The following is a 20,016-nucleotide window of genomic DNA, read 5'->3' as shown; positions in this document are numbered from 1 at the left end:
TTTAGCTATAATCTTTTCTGACCACGTGAATTTTTAAAACTTTATGATTACAGAAAAAATGCATTTGTAAAATATGATTTGTAAGATTAATTGAACAAAGAAAGTGGGATATAGTTTATCAGCAGCCATTCTATAGTTCGAGTTTAATGTATTGACTTCCCGAAAAATTCATTGAAGCGTAGAGTCAAAATTGTAAGATCAGTTGGTGAAGCATATTGCAACGGGCTAGCTTTGTCATGATGAAAAATGAGCCCATCCTTGTATAGAGCAGTAGCTAGCAACAATGATGCAAATGGGAAATCATTAGCCTTCCATTATCAAGTATATTGTGTTCATTTAATAAGTTATAAAATGAATTTCTAATAGCATAAAAAAACATTATTGATTACATCCACATCTCAAATGCAAATCAAAACATGCTTCTTCTGTCATTCCAAATGCGAAATTGAAATCTCATCGCTTGTTTCATCTTGCCTTTCAAGAGTGGCTTGTCTTTTTTTTTTTTTCTTTCATTCTTTTTATTTTTCTAATTTATATGAACTTATATCTAGGGTTTGATTTGATTAAGCAATTCTTATTTAGTAAAGTAATGATAATTTACATTTCTATTAATTGTATAATTTCTCTTCTTTTGCTCTCTCTATTCTCTCCCTAATAATTTTTTCATTTTTTTTCAAATAAATTCAGTCAAAATGTCCTTCTAACTTATAGAAGTTTGAGAAAAATGTACTGAAATTTAATTGATGTTTAACAAACTTTATATTAAACATCAAATAAACAAATATTCGAATCAACATAGGCTTATAATAAACAAGAAAAGTTCAGAGTTAAGAGCCTATACATAAATTTAGGGTTCATGGTCAATACATAAATTTAGGGTTCATGTTCAATAAATAAATAAAATAATAAAGTTGTACTCAGAACTAGTATTTTCTTTCATAGCCATTTTATTTAACAAATTTGTGCCAAAAAAAAAAATTAAGGGAAGTGATTTTTAGCCCCCATATAATTTGATCAGAAGCTCCTGTTATTAGGTTTAGTATACCCTATTTATATTTTGAAAAATCCTTTTAAGCCCCACTTAATTCCCAAATTACCCCTTTTATTCTTTACCCTATTTTCCTAATTTTTAGATTTAGATCATCTCCTACTTTACTTCGTCTAAATTTGTAAATATCCATTGAAATATGACAATTATAATATAAGATGGTAAATATCTATATATTTATTAAATTTTCCTTTTAAGTCTCCTAAACTAAAGATTTTGTTTTCTTAATTACTAAATAGATTTTGGAAATTTTACTCAGTTAACATTTTTTTAAAATTCAAATTAAAAAATAACTAACTTTTAAATGACTTTGTAAGGAAGACTCCTCACAAGATTTTTGGACATTTCTACCTTTGTCTTCTACACTTAATCACATTAATACCATTGCTTCCATGAAAATGATAAAAAGCTTTTGATTTAAGATTAAATATTACGATTTTTTGAAAGAATATAATGCTAAAAAATATATGAAATGTCGAAATAATATTTAGTGTATTAAAAAAAAAAAAAAAAAAAAAACTATTATGTTAACTAAAATTAGGTTGAAAGATGTGTTCGGAAAACAAAGCAATGAAATCGATTGACTAGACTCTTGCGCCATTCATGAGTGGGGTACAATGATATTAGTCCCACTCAAATGGACTTTTTTGATATTTTATGAGTCAACTGGATATTTTACATAATCTACCGTGTAAATAATCATTATAACCCCTAAAAGTTATCAAAAAGACCCCACTCGAGTGAATGTAAATCATTATACCCTACTCGTGCAAGACAGGACTGTTGCGAGAGTAGACTTTTGCGACTTGAGAATCTACAATTTTTCTAGAAATTTCTTTTGATTCGGTTATTTTTTTTCCTTATGCATTATTTCATTTATATTAAACACATATGAACATGATATACACCCCTAAAACATATCAAACAATAAAAAAAAAAAAAATCTAAAAACACTAAGGAGAAAGAAGAGAAGAGAAATAAGAAAAGAGAGAAGAATGAGGAAAGATGAAAAGAGAAGATAAGTGAAGTGAAGAGGAAGGGTAAAATTGTCCAAATTTGCATCAAAGGTCTTACTTACAAAGACGATGAGTTAGGTTAATTTTATTTGACTCTTAATAGGTCATAGTAGTTTTCATAGATTTTCTATATTTCTATACTTCTTCTATCAACCAACAATTGTTAAATACAAAATTTATATAATCCTAAAAGAGCTCCAATCACTCCAAAAAACTCCACCGAAAGTGAGAAAATCTAGTTTTGCCATTAAAAAAAAAAATGGATTAGTTTATAACTTCAAGTTTAAGAAACAAACATATTAGTCGAAAATTTTGAATATGATGGAGAAGTGAAATGTGATTATTGTTTATGTTTTCCTAAAGCAATTTATGATAAACTAGAGTCTTAAATGTTATAAAAATAAATAATAAAAAGAAAATATAAAATAAAGTAGGAGTGTATTTAGAATTTATAATGTTCTTTTATAATAATTTTATTTAAGGTTAAACTTGCCAAAAAAAAAAAAAAAAAAATGGGGACTCTGAAAAAAAAAAAAAAAAAAATGCTGGGGCTAAAAATTGCCATCCAAAAATTAAATGGGGTTACTAGAACAGAATATGGTTTCTCTAATGCAATTTATGGTAAAGATAGGCAATGCTTACATTGGCGAAGTGCTTCATAAAGGGCCATGAGGCGGAGTCGAAGGCCTAAATACCAATCTGAAACCTGACACACGGTGTCACCCGGCCAAAAAGGACCAAGTCTCAGGTTGATCAGTCCGACCGATTAAACCGGTGGTCTAACTGGTGATCCAGCTAAAAGATAGAATGCATGAAGAATGATGCATGTGATACTACAATATGTTTATTCATATTTTGCAAAAAAATTCAATCAAATTGAAAACAAGTAAGGTATAACTTGTTACCTTAAGTCCTTAGCAACCTTGGAGACTTTTAATTTCAAGAGAAATTAAACAAAAGAGTATCTACACTAAGGTAAAAGAAGAATTAGGCCAAGAGAGACATTTAAGGTTCTTAGAAATTTTGATCTCTATCTCAAAATTAATATATAATTTTCTTTACATATTTAGCCTTGTAAACAATTCAATAATTGTTTTGGACTTCCTTAAACAATTCCATAATTATTTTGGAGTTGTAATAATTTCATAATTATTATGAAGTTGTTAAACTTCTTTAAATAATAACATTAGATTAACATTTAATCGCAATTAAAAAATTAATTCTTAAATTGTTTACATAACAATTTAACCCTTAAATTGTTCATATGTTTACATTACAACCCATTGTTAAATTTAATTTAATATAAAGAAAATGATTAATTATGAATTTGAATTCTATTTAATTCCAATTAGCAATTTAACTCTTAAATTATTCATAATAACTAATATAACCCTCTGTGGAATCTAATTCAATGATAATAATATAAATAACTTTATTACCTTTGGTAGGTGCTAGCCAGCCTTGGATAATCAATTTTATTTGGCTATTTCTCCATTCCCCTTAGTTTTTATGTGTGACCTCTTAAGTTCACTGTGGTCTAGCCATAGGCCCAATATCATAGTCTATTCCGATATGTTTTGTCATAACTCTTTATGAACAAAACTCCCACCGATTATGGTTGACATCTAGCAATGCTCCATAACCCCTAAGTCACAATTAAGATATACTCCAACAAACCCTTTTATAATCATATGCGTTGTATAATCAAATCATTCTGTTGTCTAATCCCAATTAAGAATGTATTCATGGTATGTCAAAATCCTTATCTTAATTTTATAACAAATTGACAATCAATACATATGGAACGTGTCACTATGAAACAACCTTTTATGTAACATTTTATATATCCTGGCCGGAGATTTTCCTTTTTTAATATATCTTGATATTTGTCTAGAAACTTGATATCAGTCTATACTAAGTCAACGGATCCCATCTTAACTATCACTTATCCTCACACATGAACAACACATAGCCATATCGGCTTATTAAAACATGACATGATTAGCCTCGTGTTTATACACCATATAAACCATATGCGTTTATGCAGAATCCAATGGTGATATCTCAAGTCTAAGGATTAATAATACACTAGTATGATTATATGATGAATCATTGACTACATTTTAAATGTCCATGTGATTCATCATAAATGACCATATTAGATAAACAGTTCACTAACCGCTTATCCATACTAATGCTATAGTGATATAACTTTTATAATCACCTACACTAATACCATCACATGATATTCTACGGAGGCATTCAGCATGCCTACTATGTAATATTATTGCCCAATTAATAATATCTATGTAGGGAATACTTTGATGATTTTGATATTCTAAAGATTTGTATCATCCGGATATTTCACATGTAATACATATATATATAAATGAAACAATAAACATATATATACAAAACATAATACCTTGGAACCGACGACACGATTGGTTCCTAGAGGATACACCAACACCAACAACTTTGAAATTTTCAAACACACCCCTAAAAAATACGTAGCAATCCTTGCAAGTTTGAAATCTAGTAAATACATCCCTATGATCTAACCCTAAATTGATTTTTCTGGTCAAATTTCTGTTGATTTCGACAGCCAAAATTCAATCTGATACCACCACTTGAACCACTGTCCTCCACTCTAGAAAAACCTCTTTAACCCGGAACTTGGTAGCCCCCATTTGCCGGCCGTGACTCGCATACATCCTGCAATCGGGTTGATTCTTTCGGCCAAATTCGACGTCAAAAATTCAATTCAACGCCACCACTTGAACCACTGGCCTCCACTCCATAAAATCCATCTAACCTCGACACTTGGTAGCCCCCTATTCGTCGACCATGACTCACGTATTAGGTTGATTTTTTTCGGCCAAATTCCAACTGATTCTGGCATCCAAAATTCAATCCAAAACCAACCCTTGAACCACCAGCCTCCACTCTACAAAACCCTTCTAACATTGGCATTTGGTAGCCCCTCGTTTTTCGACAGTCAGATTAGAGATTTTAGGAATAGTGGAAATCCTAAACCCGACCCGGAGAAGGCTTTAGGTCCCGGTCCAACCAGTTAAACCGACCAGGTCGGGCCGGGTTCCTAATCACCGCTAAATACTTAAGCAACACAACATAAAAGTGAGATTTTTGTAGTAGATTTTTTAAAACTAAAGTTTTTACGAAAAAATATATTAATAATTGGATTAAGAAAAAGATTTTTAGTTGTAAATTATTAAAAATGATTTTAATATACTTATTTACTTTTTCCCTTAAAAATCCAATACAAGTGAACTACTTGTTATTTGTTACATTATCTGTTACATTTATTTNAAGTAAGGTATAACTTGTTACCTTAAGTCCTTAGCAATCTTGGAGACTTTTAATTTCAAGAGAAATTAAACAAAAGAGTATCTACACTAAGGTAAAAGAAGAATTAGGCCAAGAGAGACATTTAGGGTTCTTAGAAATTTTGATCTCTATCTCAAAATTGATATATAATTTTCTGTACATATTTAGCCTTGTATACAATTCAATAATTGTTTTGGACTTCCTTAGACAATTCCATAATTATTTTGAAGTTGTAATAATTTCATAATTATTATGAAGTTGTTAAACTTCTTTAAATAATAACATTAGATTAACATTTAATCGCAATTAAAAATTTAATTCTTGAATTGTTTACATAACAATTTAACCCTTAAATTGTTCATATGTTTAAATTACAACCCATTGTTAAATTCAATTTAAAATAAAGAAAATGATTAATTATGAATTTGAATTCCATTTAATTCCAATTAGCAATTTAACTCTTAAATTATTCATAATAACTAATATAACCCTCCGTGGAATCTAATTCAATGATAATAATATAAATAACTTTATTACCCTTGGTAGGTGCTAGCCAATCTTGGATAATCAACTTTCTTTGGCTATTTCTCCATTCTCTTTAGTTTTTATGTGTGACCTCTTAAGTTTACTGTGGCCTAATCGTAGGCCCAATATCATAGTCTATTCTGATATATTTTGTTATAACTGTTTATAAACAAAACTCCCACCGATTATGGTAGACATCTAGCAATACTCCATAACCCCTAAGTCACAATTAAGATATACTCCAACGAACCCTTTTATAATCATATGCGCTGTATAATCAAATCATTCAGTTGTCTAATCCCAATTAAGAATGGATTCATGGTATGTCAAAATCTTTATCTTAATTTTATATCAAATTGACAATCAATACATATGGAACGTGTCACCATGAAACAACCTTTCATGTAACATTTTATATATCTCGGCCAGAGATTTCTCTTTTTTAATGTATCTTGACATTTGTTTAGAAACTTGATATCAATCTATACTAAGTCAACGGATCCCATCTTGACTATCACTTATCCTCACACATAAACAACACATAGCCAAATCGGCTTATTAACACATGACATGATTAGCCTCGTGTTTATACACTATATGAACTATATGCGTTTATGCAGAATCCAACAGTGATATCTCAGGTCTAAGGATTAATAATACACTGGTATGATTATATGATGAATCATTGACTACATTTTAAATGTCCATGTAATGCATCATAAATGACCATATTCGATAAACAGTTCACTAACCGCTTATCCATACTAATGCTATAGTGATATAACTTTTATAATCACCCACACTAATACCATCACATGATATTCTACGGAGGCATTCAACATGCCTACTATTTAATATTATTTTCCAATTAATTTTACCTATGTAGGGAATACTTTGATGATTTTGATCTTCTAAAGATTTGTATCATCCGTACATTTTACATGTATTATATATATATAAATGAATCAATAAATTACATGTGAAATAAGAACACTTTCTTCTATTGATAAGATAAAAATGTATATACAAAATATATATATTAACATATATATACAAAACATAATGCTTTGGAACCGACCACACGATTGATTCCTAGAGGATACACTAACACCAGTAAGTTTGAAATTTTCAAACACACCCCTGAAAAATACATAGCAATCCTTGCAAGTTTGAAATCTAGTAAATACAACCCTATGATCTAACCCTAAATTGATTTTTCTAGTCAAATTTCTGTTGATTTCGACAGCCAAAATTCAATCTGATACCACCACTTGAACCACTATCCTCCACTCTACAAAAACCTCTCTAACCCGGAACTTGGTAGCCCCCCATTTGCCAGCCGTGACTCGCATACATCCTGCAATCGGGTTGATTTTTCCGACCAAATTCGACGTCAAAAATTCAATTCGACGCCACCACCTGAACCACTGGCCTCCACTCCACAAAATCCATCTAACCTCGACACTTGGTAGTCCCCTATTCGTCGGCCATGACTCGCATATTAGGTTGATTTTTTAGGCCAAATTCCAACTGATTCTGGCATCCAAAATTCAATCCAAAACCAGCCCTTGAACCATCAGCCTCCACTCTACAAAACCCTTCTAACCTTGGCACTTGGTAGCCCCTCGTTCGTCGACAGTCAGATTAGAGATTTTGGGAATAGTGGAAATCCTAAACCTGACCCGGAGAAGGCCCCAGGTCCCGGTCCAACCAGTTAAACCGGCCAGGTCGGGTTGGGTTCCTAATCACCGCTAAATACTTAAGCAACACAACATAAAAGTGAGATTTTTGTAGTAGATTTTTTTAAAACTAAAGTTTTTACGAAAAAAAATATTAATAATTGGATTAAGAAAAAGATTTTTAGTTGTAAATTATTAAAAATGATTTTAATATACTTTTTTACTTTTTCCCTTAAAAATCCAATACAAGTGAACTACTTGTTATTTGTTACATTATCTGTTACATTTATTTTATTTTATATTAGATGTGATTAGTTAGAAGAAACATATATATATTTTCATGACCATCCATTGGAAGTAACTAACAATCTATTAAGAAAATAATAGTGTAGTGTTCTTATACATGAAGCACGTACATTGCCAAGTAGATGAGTAAATCTAGGAGGATAAGCTTATCCTCCAAGCCCAGGTGTAAATTTTGCCACATAGAAAACCGTCCAATTCACACATCACCTCTAAATCTCGATTTTCCACCTCTCATCTCTCTCTGTCTATTCCAATTGGACCAATTCATCAATAAACTCGCTTACCTATTTTATTCCAAGCAGACACTCAATAACAATTACCCAATTCAACTTACAAAATGGTCTCAGTTTCAATGTCTATGCCACTATCTTCTGCAACCCAGAAAAGGGTTCACCACCCAAATTCTCAATCCTTCATCAAACCATTACCTGTAAGACCATCAAAATCTGTTTTCTTCTTCACTAACTCAAAGTCAAAAGTCAGACTTGAAGTGCAGGCCTCTTTAAGAGAAAAGGCTGTGACTGGACTCACAGCAGCTGCATTAACAGCTTCAATGATAATACCTCAGGTGGCTGAGGCAGCAAAAATTTAATTCTTGAATTGTTTACATAACAATTTAACCCTTAAATTGTTCATATGTTTAAATTACAACCCATTGTTAAATTCAATTTAAAATAAAGAAAATGATTAATTATGAATTTGAATTCCATTTAATTCCAATTAGCAATTTAACTCTTAAATTATTCATAATAACTAATATAACCCTCCGTGGAATCTAATTCAATGATAATAATATAAATAACTTTATTACCCTTGGTAGGTGCTAGCCAATCTTGGATAATCAACTTTCTTTGGCTATTTCTCCATTCTCTTTAGTTTTTATGTGTGACCTCTTAAGTTTACTGTGGCCTAATCGTAGGCCCAATATCATAGTCTATTCTGATATATTTTGTTATAACTGTTTATAAACAAAACTCCCACCGATTATGGTAGACATCTAGCAATACTCCATAACCCCTAAGTCACAATTAAGATATACTCCAACGAACCCTTTTATAATCATATGCGCTGTATAATCAAATCATTCAGTTGTCTAATCCCAATTAAGAATGGATTCATGGTATGTCAAAATCTTTATCTTAATTTTATATCAAATTGACAATCAATACATATGGAACGTGTCACCATGAAACAACCTTTCATGTAACATTTTATATATCTCGGCCAGAGATTTCTCTTTTTTAATGTATCTTGACATTTGTTTAGAAACTTGATATCAATCTATACTAAGTCAACGGATCCCATCTTGACTATCACTTATCCTCACACATAAACAACACATAGCCAAATCGGCTTATTAACACATGACATGATTAGCCTCGTGTTTATACACTATATGAACTATATGCGTTTATGCAGAATCCAACAGTGATATCTCAGGTCTAAGGATTAATAATACACTGGTATGATTATATGATGAATCATTGACTACATTTTAAATGTCCATGTTATTCATCATAAATGACCATATTCGATAAACAGTTCACTAACCGCTTATCCATACTAATGCTATAGTGATATAACTTTTATAATCACCTACACTAATACCATCACATGATATTCTACGGAGGCATTCATCATGCCTACTATTTAATATTATTTTCCAATTAATTTTACCTATGTAGGGAATACTTTGATGATTTTGATTTTCTAAAGATTTGTATCATCCGTACATTTTACATGTATTATATATATATAAATGAATCAATAAATTACATGTGAAATAAGAACACTTTCTTCTATTGATAAGATAAAAATGTATATACAAAATATATATATTAACATATATATACAAAACATAATGCTTTGGAACCGACCACACGATTGATTCCTAGAGGATACACTAACACCAGTAAGTTTGAAATTTTCAAACACACCCCTGAAAAATACATAGCAATCCTTGCAAGTTTGAAATCTAGTAAATACAACCCTATGATCTAACCCTAAATTGATTTTTCTAGTCAAATTTCTGTTGATTTCGACAGCCAAAATTCAATCTGATACCACCACTTGAACCACTATCCTCCACTCTACAAAAACCTCTCTAACCCGGAACTTGGTAGCCCCCCATTTGCCAGCCGTGACTCGCATACATCCTGCAATCGGGTTGATTTTTCCGACCAAATTCGACGTCAAAAATTCAATTCGACGCCACCACCTGAACCACTGGCCTCCACTCCACAAAATCCATCTAACCTCGACACTTGGTAGTCCCCTATTCGTCGGCCATGACTCGCATATTAGGTTGATTTTTTAGGCCAAATTCCAACTGATTCTGGCATCCAAAATTCAATCCAAAACCAGCCCTTGAACCATCAGCCTCCACTCTACAAAACCCTTCTAACCTTGGCACTTGGTAGCCCCTCGTTCGTCGACAGTCAGATTAGAGATTTTGGGAATAGTGGAAATCCTAAACCTGACCCGGAGAAGGCCCCAGGTCCCGGTCCAACCAGTTAAACCGGCCAGGTCGGGTTGGGTTCCTAATCACCGCTAAATACTTAAGCAACACAACATAAAAGTGAGATTTTTGTAGTAGATTTTTTTAAAACTAAAGTTTTTACGAAAAAAAATATTAATAATTGGATTAAGAAAAAGATTTTTAGTTGTAAATTATTAAAAATGATTTTAATATACTTTTTTACTTTTTCCCTTAAAAATCCAATACAAGTGAACTACTTGTTATTTGTTACATTATCTGTTACATTTATTTTATTTTATATTAGATGTGATTAGTTAGAAGAAACATATATATATTTTCATGACCATCCATTGGAAGTAACTAACAATCTATTAAGAAAATAATAGTGTAGTGTTCTTATACATGAAACACGTACATTGCCAAGTAGATGAATAAATCTAGGAGGATAAGCTTATCCTCCAAGCCCAGGTGTAAATTTTGCCACATATAAAACCGTCCAATTCACACATCACCTCTAAATCTCTATTTTCCACCTCTCATCTCTCTCTGTCTATTCCAATTGGACCAATTCATCAATAAACTCGCTTACCTATTTTATTCCAAGCAGACACTCGATAGCAATTACCCAATTCAACTTACAAATTGGTCTCAGTTTCAATGTCTATGCCACTATCTTCTGCAACCCAGAAAAGGGTTCACCACCCAAATTCTCAATCCTTCATCAAACCATTACCTGTAAGACCATCAAAATCTGTTTTCTTCTTCACTAACTCAAAGTCAAAAGTCAGACTTGAAGTGCAGGCCTCTTTAAGAGAAAAGGCTGTGACTGGACTCACAGCAGCTGCATTAACAGCTTCAATGATAATACCTCAGGTGGCTGAGGCAGCTGGACCTGGTGTCTCCCCTTCTCTCAAGAACTTCTTGCTCAGCATCGTCGCTGGTGGAGTCGTGCTTGGTGTGATCGTTGGAGCTGTTATTGGGGTCTCTAACTTTGATCCTGTTAAGCGAAGCTGATCGGGTATCTGAAACGTCACTGAATTCTCTCCATCTCTTCGCTGTATTATTGTTGTTTTTACACTGGTTTATATTAGTAATATGCAAGACCTTTTCTCTATATATATATTATCTTTGGTGGGATTGTTTTAGCACAAATATAGGAAAGCTTCAGAATATAAGGTCACACACACTATCCAGAACAACTGAGAAGATAAACAGATAAATAAATAATTGAATGACACATCACAAACGGAACCAATTCCAGAGTAAAAAAATCAGAATGGAGGATTGCCTCATGATATCATTACTTAGATAAAACTGTCACAAGATAGTTTAGTTTATTGTAATGACTCCTATAAACACCCCAATGAAGCCAATAACAACATTGTCTTAACACCAAATGCTTCTAACAAAATGTTTTGATTGATTTCCTAGAGAAGCTTAATTTAAGTTCTATTTCATATTTCTGTACAGCAATTCCCCCACCAAATTGAGGCCCGAGAGACCTCAATGGCGGTTATAAGCCACACCAAATCCATGAATAAATCTTGCATCTTCCTCCGTGTAGACGTGAGTTTCATTCAACAACCTGAAAAAGCAATCAAATTAACCTTCTCAATCAATGAGTTACTTATAAAATTATATTAACACATTTTTTAGGATGTTTCTGCAAAATCTGGCACGGTTGTAAGTGTGAAAATCAGAACTTACGACAAAGAAACAGCCTTATTCATTGTGGCAGAGGAGAGGAACGAAGCGCCATTTAGGTAGAGTAATTCACCATTAATCCTGTCTTCAATCCTCTGGTCGATTTCCTCAGCTTTGATAGAGAATGGTTGGTCGGACGCCTAAATCAAATTGTATGCGTTAGCATAAACAAAATGTAAACTAACCATGCACTAATAAGCAAATACTTGCATCAACGACATACCATAACCCATCCCCAGGTATCTGCAAAAGAGGGCACATGAGCTGTGTATGCCAGCACATCTGCAATGCATAACAGAATGTTAATAAAAGGTGTCAGGTTAATTAGAAAGCAACAAAAGAACATTTGGTTCGTTGAAGAATATGCTTACACTTAAAAACCTGTTTAATCGTGTTGTGAATAGATGAAAAGACCTCCTTGTGGCTGAAAATGCCTGCTGGTCCAGCCTATATAACAAAGATTTAATACAATGTCTAGTTTACTTTTCCTAGAAGGTAGACAAATCAACTAACAGGAACAATAAAGTTCTTACCTGGGTAACAAAAATGCCATTGTCCTTAAGCTTAGGCTTCAGAATTCGCTCGTAGAAGGATTTTGTGTAGAGCTGATAGCAAGGCCCTCCTTCAACAGGGTCAGCTAGATCTCCCACAATGATATCGAATTTCTCATTTCTCTTCTCCAATTCAGCCCTACACAGTTTCAAATAATGAACACGCTTGAAATTCGTTACTTTCACCATGCTATTTCATAAACTTTATTTGAAATTATCATTAAATAAACTGTCCCCTAAGACTTTACAAGTGCAATATATCATATATGGTAATGATAGCCCAAAAGCAGCTTTGGATGCTGTATAATTACTATTAGCTCAACTACATGTTTATGTGACATAGGTTTGAATAGACAAATAAACTTACTTGGCATCATTAACAACTAGATGAAGCTTCTTGTCACAAAATGCCTCTTGGTTTACTGTCAGGTATCTTCGGCAGAAATCAACTACTTCCTGCAGCAAGATCAAGTTATTAGACAGATGAAAGAAGCATAAAACAGAAGGATTAAAATAGTTTTCAATTCTATCTGTGCGTAAGCCATATGATTGCACAAGATTATATTTAGAAAAAGTACCTGGTCAATATCACACATGACAACTTTTTCAATTGACTTGTGTTTGAGAGCTTCCCTTGCAGCAGACCCTTCGCCACCTCCCATTATGAATACAGTTTTTGGGCTGTACATAATAAATCAGAATTAAATTTTAATTTGCTTTTATTATAAATTTGGAGATTTATCATCATCTTCTTTATGAAAAAATGTAGGAATATCACAGAAATATTACATCCTGTAATAAACCAACCCATTAATTTGTTATCATCTTTGCAATATGAAATCACTTGAAGAATCAATACGAAGGGAATAAATGTTATTATTTATATTAAAAGTATTTTCATCCAAACTCCATATCCTTATCTAACAGTGTAAGAAGAATATGATGGTCATGATAAATAGAAATTTGTATTAATCAATTAATGAGACAACCCAGATGGATAAATTAATATATACTTACTTTGGGTGACATAAGAGAGGAGGATGAATTAAACATTCATGATAAATAAATTCATCCGATTCAGCACTCTGCATCTTTCCATCAATCACCAACACCTTTATTTAATCAAAACCATAAAAATATTAGAGCATTAGTGTTAGAATAAAGGGGAAGAAAGTATTGTATATAAGAGTTGGACTATCGGAAGACAAAAAATTAAAAAAAAAAAAAAAAAAAGAACGATTTGAATGTCAATCATAAATGTTATTGTTTTTTATATTTTAATTTAAAGATTGATTTAAATTCTTCAAATGATAAAATAATGAACAACAAAAGGCAGAATGAAAGTAAAAAAGTCAACACATTAAAGAAAAAATAAGGGATATATTAATAATGTCAATTAATAAAAGAGTATTGTCACAAACACTTGTATGTAGATTGAATAAATACTACTTAAAAACAATATTTAGTATCAATAAAAATTGGCCACAATAAAATCTTACAAACTTTTTCTTGTGATAACTTGCAATTGATAAGACTACAATTAGATAGGTAGGACCTATTACGAGTTGATCAATTGCGAACTCGGATGTAGAAGTTGTGAAATAAAGTTTATGAAATTACGTTATAAGTATAGTATTATCCTATTAGTATTTATCATTTCATAGTTTCAACATATATGTAATCGTGTTCTTAGATAAACAACGAAAGGACAAAGGATGCTTACCTTCCCGAAACGTTTAGTGTCCAAAAGAGCAATATCCTGGTATTCGCTGGTCCCTTTATGCAGCACTCTGTTGGGACAAGAAGAGAATAAAATTAATTAATTTTACTCTAAATAATATAATTCAAAACAAAAATAGACTAAAATTTGAATCACTTTCTATATGGACAATTAATTTTCTATATTTCTGAAGGCTTTGTTTGGTTAGAAATTAAACCAAAGAGAGTAAACTTCTTCATGGACAAACAAGCATTAACTTGAGGTGATAATTCTAAAGCCATTAAAATGTCTCCCGTTTCCTTCGCCTCTAGTAACTTGATATTAAGAGAAATCAAAGCAAAACTTAATCGTAATCCTCCTTTTCATAAAATGTTTACATATATTCTCGCATTTGAGATGGAAGATATATTTTGTTTTAAGTTAGAAAACTTTAATAAGGTGTTGAGAATGACGAAGAAATTAAAGTTGTTTACAATTACGAACCTGTTCAAAGCAAACGACCATTTGAGATGATCGTCGATCACTTCCTCATACCAACAACAATCTTGATGATTCCCATTCTTATTCTGATTAATCGTCTCATTACAAACCTTAGAGAAACCATTTTCATACAAAATCTCCACCGCCTCAGTACCCATTCTCAACTGAATTTCAAACTCAAAATTTCAGAAATTTTTCAAGAAAACTGAACCTGCGCCTGCACCTGCACCACCATACATGGTGAGCTCCATTTTATACTGATAATAACTCCAAAAAGGTTGATTATGCCTGTTATGGCATGAATTTTGTCACAGACAGTCTCGCACAATTTCCGTCACATATATGACACATGCCAATTTAGCCTCATTTAATGGTGGGTCCTCCATAGAAGCACGTGTTCACACTTAAAACCAGTTGGACTGAAATTTCCAAGAGACAGATTGTCGTTTTAACAATTTCGAGTAAGCATGCGTATGTGGGGCCCTCACTGAGGTGAGGTGGATAAGGTCTTGGCATGGGATAATGGTGGGGCCAAAAAAATGTACACGCCAGTAAAAAGTGACACGTGGAAATGATCCAGGTGGCAAATTATAAGTGGTATAGAAATTAGTGGGGGGTCAACACACGGTCCTCAATAGTGGATACAAATAATATCTGTAATTCAGAGGATTTAATGAAAAGGAAAGATCTTTTTAAGTAATATTTAGAGAATCCCACAAAAACAAACGTCGTGGGTGAGTCGGTGAAGTGACAAATAGAAGGCAAAAATGCTAAGGCAATTAGGCAAGTGGATCTCTAAATTTTTAAGCGTGGGCTGACTCCACTAATACCTTCATTTTGTGGACATCCCACTCTCTCTACATCATTCCTCTTTTCTCTCTGAACTTTGCTTGCACTTGCACCCCCCTTCCATCGCATACCAAACAAGGATGAAACCAGAAATTCTTCTCTAAAATTTTATATATAAAACAACTTTAAGATTTTTTTTTTCTAAAAGAAATAAATATAACTTGTTGTATTAACACGAAGAATAAAATTTATGAATCGATCTATATGATATGAAAATGAAATACAAAAGGAGAACAAGTAATGTTGTGTAGGAGAAAGATAATCCACTGTTAAAAGTAAAAAGGGACATAGTGGGGAGAAGAGCACGAAAAGGAAGTGCGCTTTAGGTTGCAACTTTATTCATGTAATGGGGAGACAAGGGGAGACCAATATTTAAAAAATGAAATAATGCCTTTTTGGTCCTTGTTCATTGTAAGGGCGGCTTAATATCACTATCAAACCCTTTGTGCTATACACTACTACTTTACCTTTTTCTTCAATCTGTAGCCTTAGGTCAATCACTTTAATAATCCAACAACATCACCTCCTTCACCTAGTCAAAACTTTTCTTAATTTCATTTCTTACAAAAGGTCAGCTCCTATTCCTCCTTTTTTTTTTTTTTTTTTTTCATATTTGAGTTATGATTTGTGTCTAAATTTCAATCTTTCAAAACTTTGACTTAATTAACAATAGGGTTTATTCCAATTAAGGTTGTTGATAAGTTAGGATATATTTCTTGGAAACTTTAATGACAATTAATTTATGTTAAAATTAGTGAAAAGTGATGTGGGTTGTGAATCATTTAGGGATGAGGCGTGCTTGGTGCTACCCACTAGCACTTATAATTAGAGAAGATCTTATGAATAAAGGCAATAGGGGACAAACTCATGTTGATGTGTTGTGTGGTGCTCCAAATCCTAATTTTTCTCCCATATCTGTCTTCTAAAGTGAGGGGATCATGAGTGAAAATGCCGTCAAATTGTCTTGTACAATCAAATATTGCCTCCCTTAAATTTCATTTCAAACGTGAAGCTTTCCTCGGACACCAAGTGGCTCAATTTCCAACGGTTTATGTGCTTAGCCTTTTAAGCATTTAAAAGATATCAAATTAAATTTTGTTTCTATCAGCCGGGATTTATTCGGAAGATCCATATCTTTGACAATGTGTTTAGCATCATTTCTCGCATTGTTAGATTTATCTCTAGAGGATCTATTTAATGATGTAGACATACCAATCCATCAGAATTTCAAAGATTGAGAAAGATGAATTTAAGTCTTTTCTTGACTTATCATGTAGTATTACTGCATCTAATGGCTAGTATCCTATTTTGTCCGGTTTTTTAACTCTAAACCCTAAACTCTAAACCCTAAACTCTTCTTTTAATAATGACAATAATATTGATAACGTTATTTGACACATTGTTTATTTTGAGACGGCAGTCGGCCACCATCGACAACATCCACCCTTATTTAAAATAACTTTTATTTAAATTATTTATATAATAAATTATTGCTTATTTACCATTATATATATATTTGGTATTTTTACTATTAGCTTTTTTGATTTTAAAGATATCTAATTGATTTTCATTGTATAGGGTTGAGAAAGATAGTAAAATCTTTTATAACTTACCTCAATAAATGACATATTTGGTAATTCGTATGTCAGCGGGGCGAGTTTAACGAAAATATAGATGAGTCAATTCAAAATAATTTAATATAATTTTATTTAAATGGATTGAATTATAACTAATTTAGTGTGCATCTAGAAAAATTGAGTGGGTCAAATTTGGAAAAAGAAACACAAATACAACCTGATTAAAAAGAAAATTAAACAAATGGTGTAATTTTAGTGTTGCAAGTGCAATAACTAGAAGGACTAAATATAGAAAATAAAGATAAAGGGGGCTGTATATTTTTTTGCTTTTCTCAAATGACTGTGAAGTAAAAACAAAAATGGTTTTGGGGGGGGTGGGGGAAGTAGTTTGTAGCTGGTTTGGATTTATTTGAAGTTACCTTAGACAAATGTGAAGGAAATTCCTTAAAACTTCATTAGGGATAGAATGGTCTTTTTACTCATAATTAGTTGAAAAAGTGTAAAGTGAAAGGAAGAAAAATATTGTGAAGAAGATAATAAAAATGAGAGTGTTTTGGTAATTGACTAAATGACATAGATGGAATTTCATAGAAAGTGCAAGGGCAAAATGGGAATACATGCACATATTATTAGATAAAAGTTTTCATTGAAGAAACCTTAGCCTTATATGCAGCCCTTGTTCACACTACCTTTACCCCATTTTCTCTCAATTTTCTTCACTAAATTTCAAGGGGAAATCATAGGATTTGGCTTGGATTTTTGGAGATTTTCAATCCTAAAGCATCCTAAGGTAAGGTTCTAGCAAAAGGAGTGTGATTAAACTTTAAAGTTTTAAATTCTTATGGTTTTTTTTTTTGATTTAGATCCAAGAGGAAGAGACTTTAAGCAAAAGGAGGTGGTATCACACATTCAAGGTAAGTAAACCTAATTTTAACCTTGATTTGAGCAAGACTTGTGTTGAATGAATTTTTGCATGTTTGTATGTGATGGTATGAGAGAATTATTGGCTGTTTTTGATATTGAATGATGTGTAATTTCCAGCCATGAGAAGTTGCATGTTTTTATGTGATGGTATGAGAGAATTATTGGTTGTTTTTGATATTGAATGATGTGTAATTTCCAGCCATGAGAAGTAGTGTATGGTTATGTGATGATTTGGTGAAGTTATGGAAGAATTAGTGTTGAAATTTTTGACGTATTGAGAATTGTTGAAAATGGTTAGGTTTGATACTAATATTAGTGAGTTTTTGGCTCACATTTTGGCGGAATTAGAGAGATGTGGAAGTGTAGCCAACTTAGTAGTTGTATGTGCATATGAAGTATTTGATGAAAATCCAAAAAGAAAATGCATGCATGAGTTGGCTAAACCCTAATGAAGAAAGGGTTAGAGAAAGGCAAGAATTGAAGTAGGAAGATTATGTTTGGGCTTAACCAAGTGTAAATGTTAGTATTCAAGAGTACATATTGTTATGCCAAAATTTAATATATCACTTGGTCATGTTAGTTCCATGAGAGAAATGGCCCTTAGTGCTTGATTCTAGTTACTTGAATCTTTACTACTTCTTGAATAGCACATGCAAGTGTTAGAGAAGAATTGCATGTTAAAGTGTTACTTTGATATGGCACTTGAGATAGTAGAGAATGGTAGAATATGTCATGACACACCATTATGCCATAATGAATTTGCAAGTTTGTATATGTGAACTTGGAAAGCATATTAAAGAATGGGCTTGATCATGCATATATATTGGGCACATGATTATATATATAGCCTTGATTTAGTAAATGAGAATATGAAGGAATATGTTAGCAAAGAATGAGAGAGAAAGAAAAGAAAATGGCTAGTAATTTTCTTTTAAGCTAACATGCAAGTATGTATATTTTCTCATTTACTAAAGAATGCAAGTGTAGAATTTCCATAGCTTGGAAATTCATGTTGAAATGTGTATAGTATCTCTTTCTATTCTCTTTCTACAACATACTGTGTTATAAGGTTTTTGCGATGGGGAACCCGTGAGTGACAAAGATGCCCACATACACACCGCCACAAGCGAGCGACCATAGCAGAGAGATATAGTATTTGTACAGTCCGTCAGTAGTATATGTGGATGAGGACTGTACCCAGTAGAGCATACCTACATGCACGCTGCCATGAGCGAGTGGCCACAACAGAGAGATACAATATTTGTACAGTCCATCAGCAGTGCATGTAGATGAGGACTGTACCCAATCACATGGCCAAGGTTCCAAATCCATGCATCAACCTAGTCTGATTGGCAAACCAGAATAAAAGAAAGGAAAGAAAGAGATACAGAGAAGAAAAGAAAGAGATACAGCATAAGAGACAGATAACAGAAAAGAAAAGAAAGTTCTTTTCTCAGGAAAGTTTATTATTATGCATATGTATTATGCTACTTACATGATTCAGTATTTCTTATGTGCTCGACGATGTACAATTTTATTCATTATCTTTGCACATTGATAAGTAGCAAATCAGAGTATCAGAAAAGAATGAAGAATATTATCAAAGATTAAAGTGAGAAAAGGAAAATCAGAACATGAGTAATGAACGAAAAATAGTAGTGCAGTTTGGTTTACTTGCTGAGCAATAAGTGCTCACTCCGTTATTCTACTATTTTGTAGGTACTTGATGATTTACGATCGAGTGGGACATCAAGAAGTGGAGGAGTTTAGCGGCACTGTCCAAGACTACCTTGTATTTATTAAAATATAT

At 32.4% G+C, this 20,016-nt stretch overlaps 2 protein-coding genes across 3 annotated transcripts; one reads left to right on the top strand and one right to left on the bottom strand.

The window, feature by feature from the left end:
* The first annotated feature begins 8,233 nt into the window (after positions 1–8,233).
* On the top strand, positions 8,234–11,546 carry LOC116117535. 2 transcript variants are annotated; one of them, XM_031403547.1, is made up of 2 exons: positions 8,234–8,490; positions 11,275–11,546. In XM_031403547.1, exons 1-2 carry the CDS (start codon positions 8,260–8,262, stop codon positions 11,413–11,415), a joined length of 372 nt encoding a protein of 123 aa, XP_031259407.1. In that variant the 5' UTR covers positions 8,234–8,259; the 3' UTR covers positions 11,416–11,546. The 2 variants fall into 2 exon arrangements, with proteins under 2 accessions (XP_031259407.1, XP_031259408.1); XM_031403548.1 differs by having other exon boundaries at positions 8,234–8,499; positions 11,284–11,546.
* A 118-nt stretch (positions 11,547–11,664) lies between these two features.
* Positions 11,665–15,171, bottom strand: LOC116117534 (thermospermine synthase ACAULIS5). Its single transcript, XM_031403546.1, has 10 exons — positions 14,860–15,171; positions 14,380–14,446; positions 13,674–13,768; positions 13,235–13,337; positions 13,024–13,112; positions 12,639–12,795; positions 12,477–12,552; positions 12,329–12,387; positions 12,109–12,245; positions 11,665–11,986 (listed from the first exon to the last, which is right to left on the bottom strand). The coding sequence occupies exons 1-10, from the start codon at positions 15,012–15,014 to the stop codon at positions 11,905–11,907; spliced, it is 1,020 nt and encodes a 339-aa protein (XP_031259406.1). The 5' UTR covers positions 15,015–15,171; the 3' UTR covers positions 11,665–11,904.
* Positions 15,172–20,016: the final 4,845 nt, after the last annotated feature.

Source organism: Pistacia vera, unplaced genomic scaffold, assembly GCF_008641045.1.
Source record: "Pistacia vera cultivar Batoury unplaced genomic scaffold, PisVer_v2 Contig817, whole genome shotgun sequence".
In the NCBI taxonomy this organism is placed as follows: Eukaryota; Viridiplantae; Streptophyta; class Magnoliopsida; order Sapindales; family Anacardiaceae; genus Pistacia; species Pistacia vera.
This window is presented reverse-complemented; position numbering and strand designations above follow the sequence as displayed.

What these genes read in the sequence shown, in the direction of transcription:
- LOC116117535 (XM_031403547.1), top strand. Translation starts at nt 8,260, where the DNA reads ATGGTCTCAGTTTCAATGTCTATGCCACTATCTTCTGCAACCCAGAAA. An exon ending in CTTCAATGATAATACCTCAG is followed by an intron (nt 8,491 to 11,274) that starts GTGGCTGAGGCA and finishes ATAATACCTCAG; the next exon opens with GTGGCTGAGGCAGCTGGACC.
- LOC116117534 (XM_031403546.1), bottom strand. Translation starts at nt 15,014, where the DNA reads ATGGGTACTGAGGCGGTGGAGATTTTGTATGAAAATGGTTTCTCTAAG. An exon ending in ACACTAAACGTTTCGGGAAG is followed by an intron (nt 13,769 to 14,379) that starts GTAAGCATCCTT and finishes GATTAAATAAAG; the next exon opens with GTGTTGGTGATTGATGGAAA. An exon ending in CCTCTCTTATGTCACCCAAA is followed by an intron (nt 13,338 to 13,673) that starts GTAAGTATATAT and finishes TATTATGTACAG; the next exon opens with CCCAAAAACTGTATTCATAA.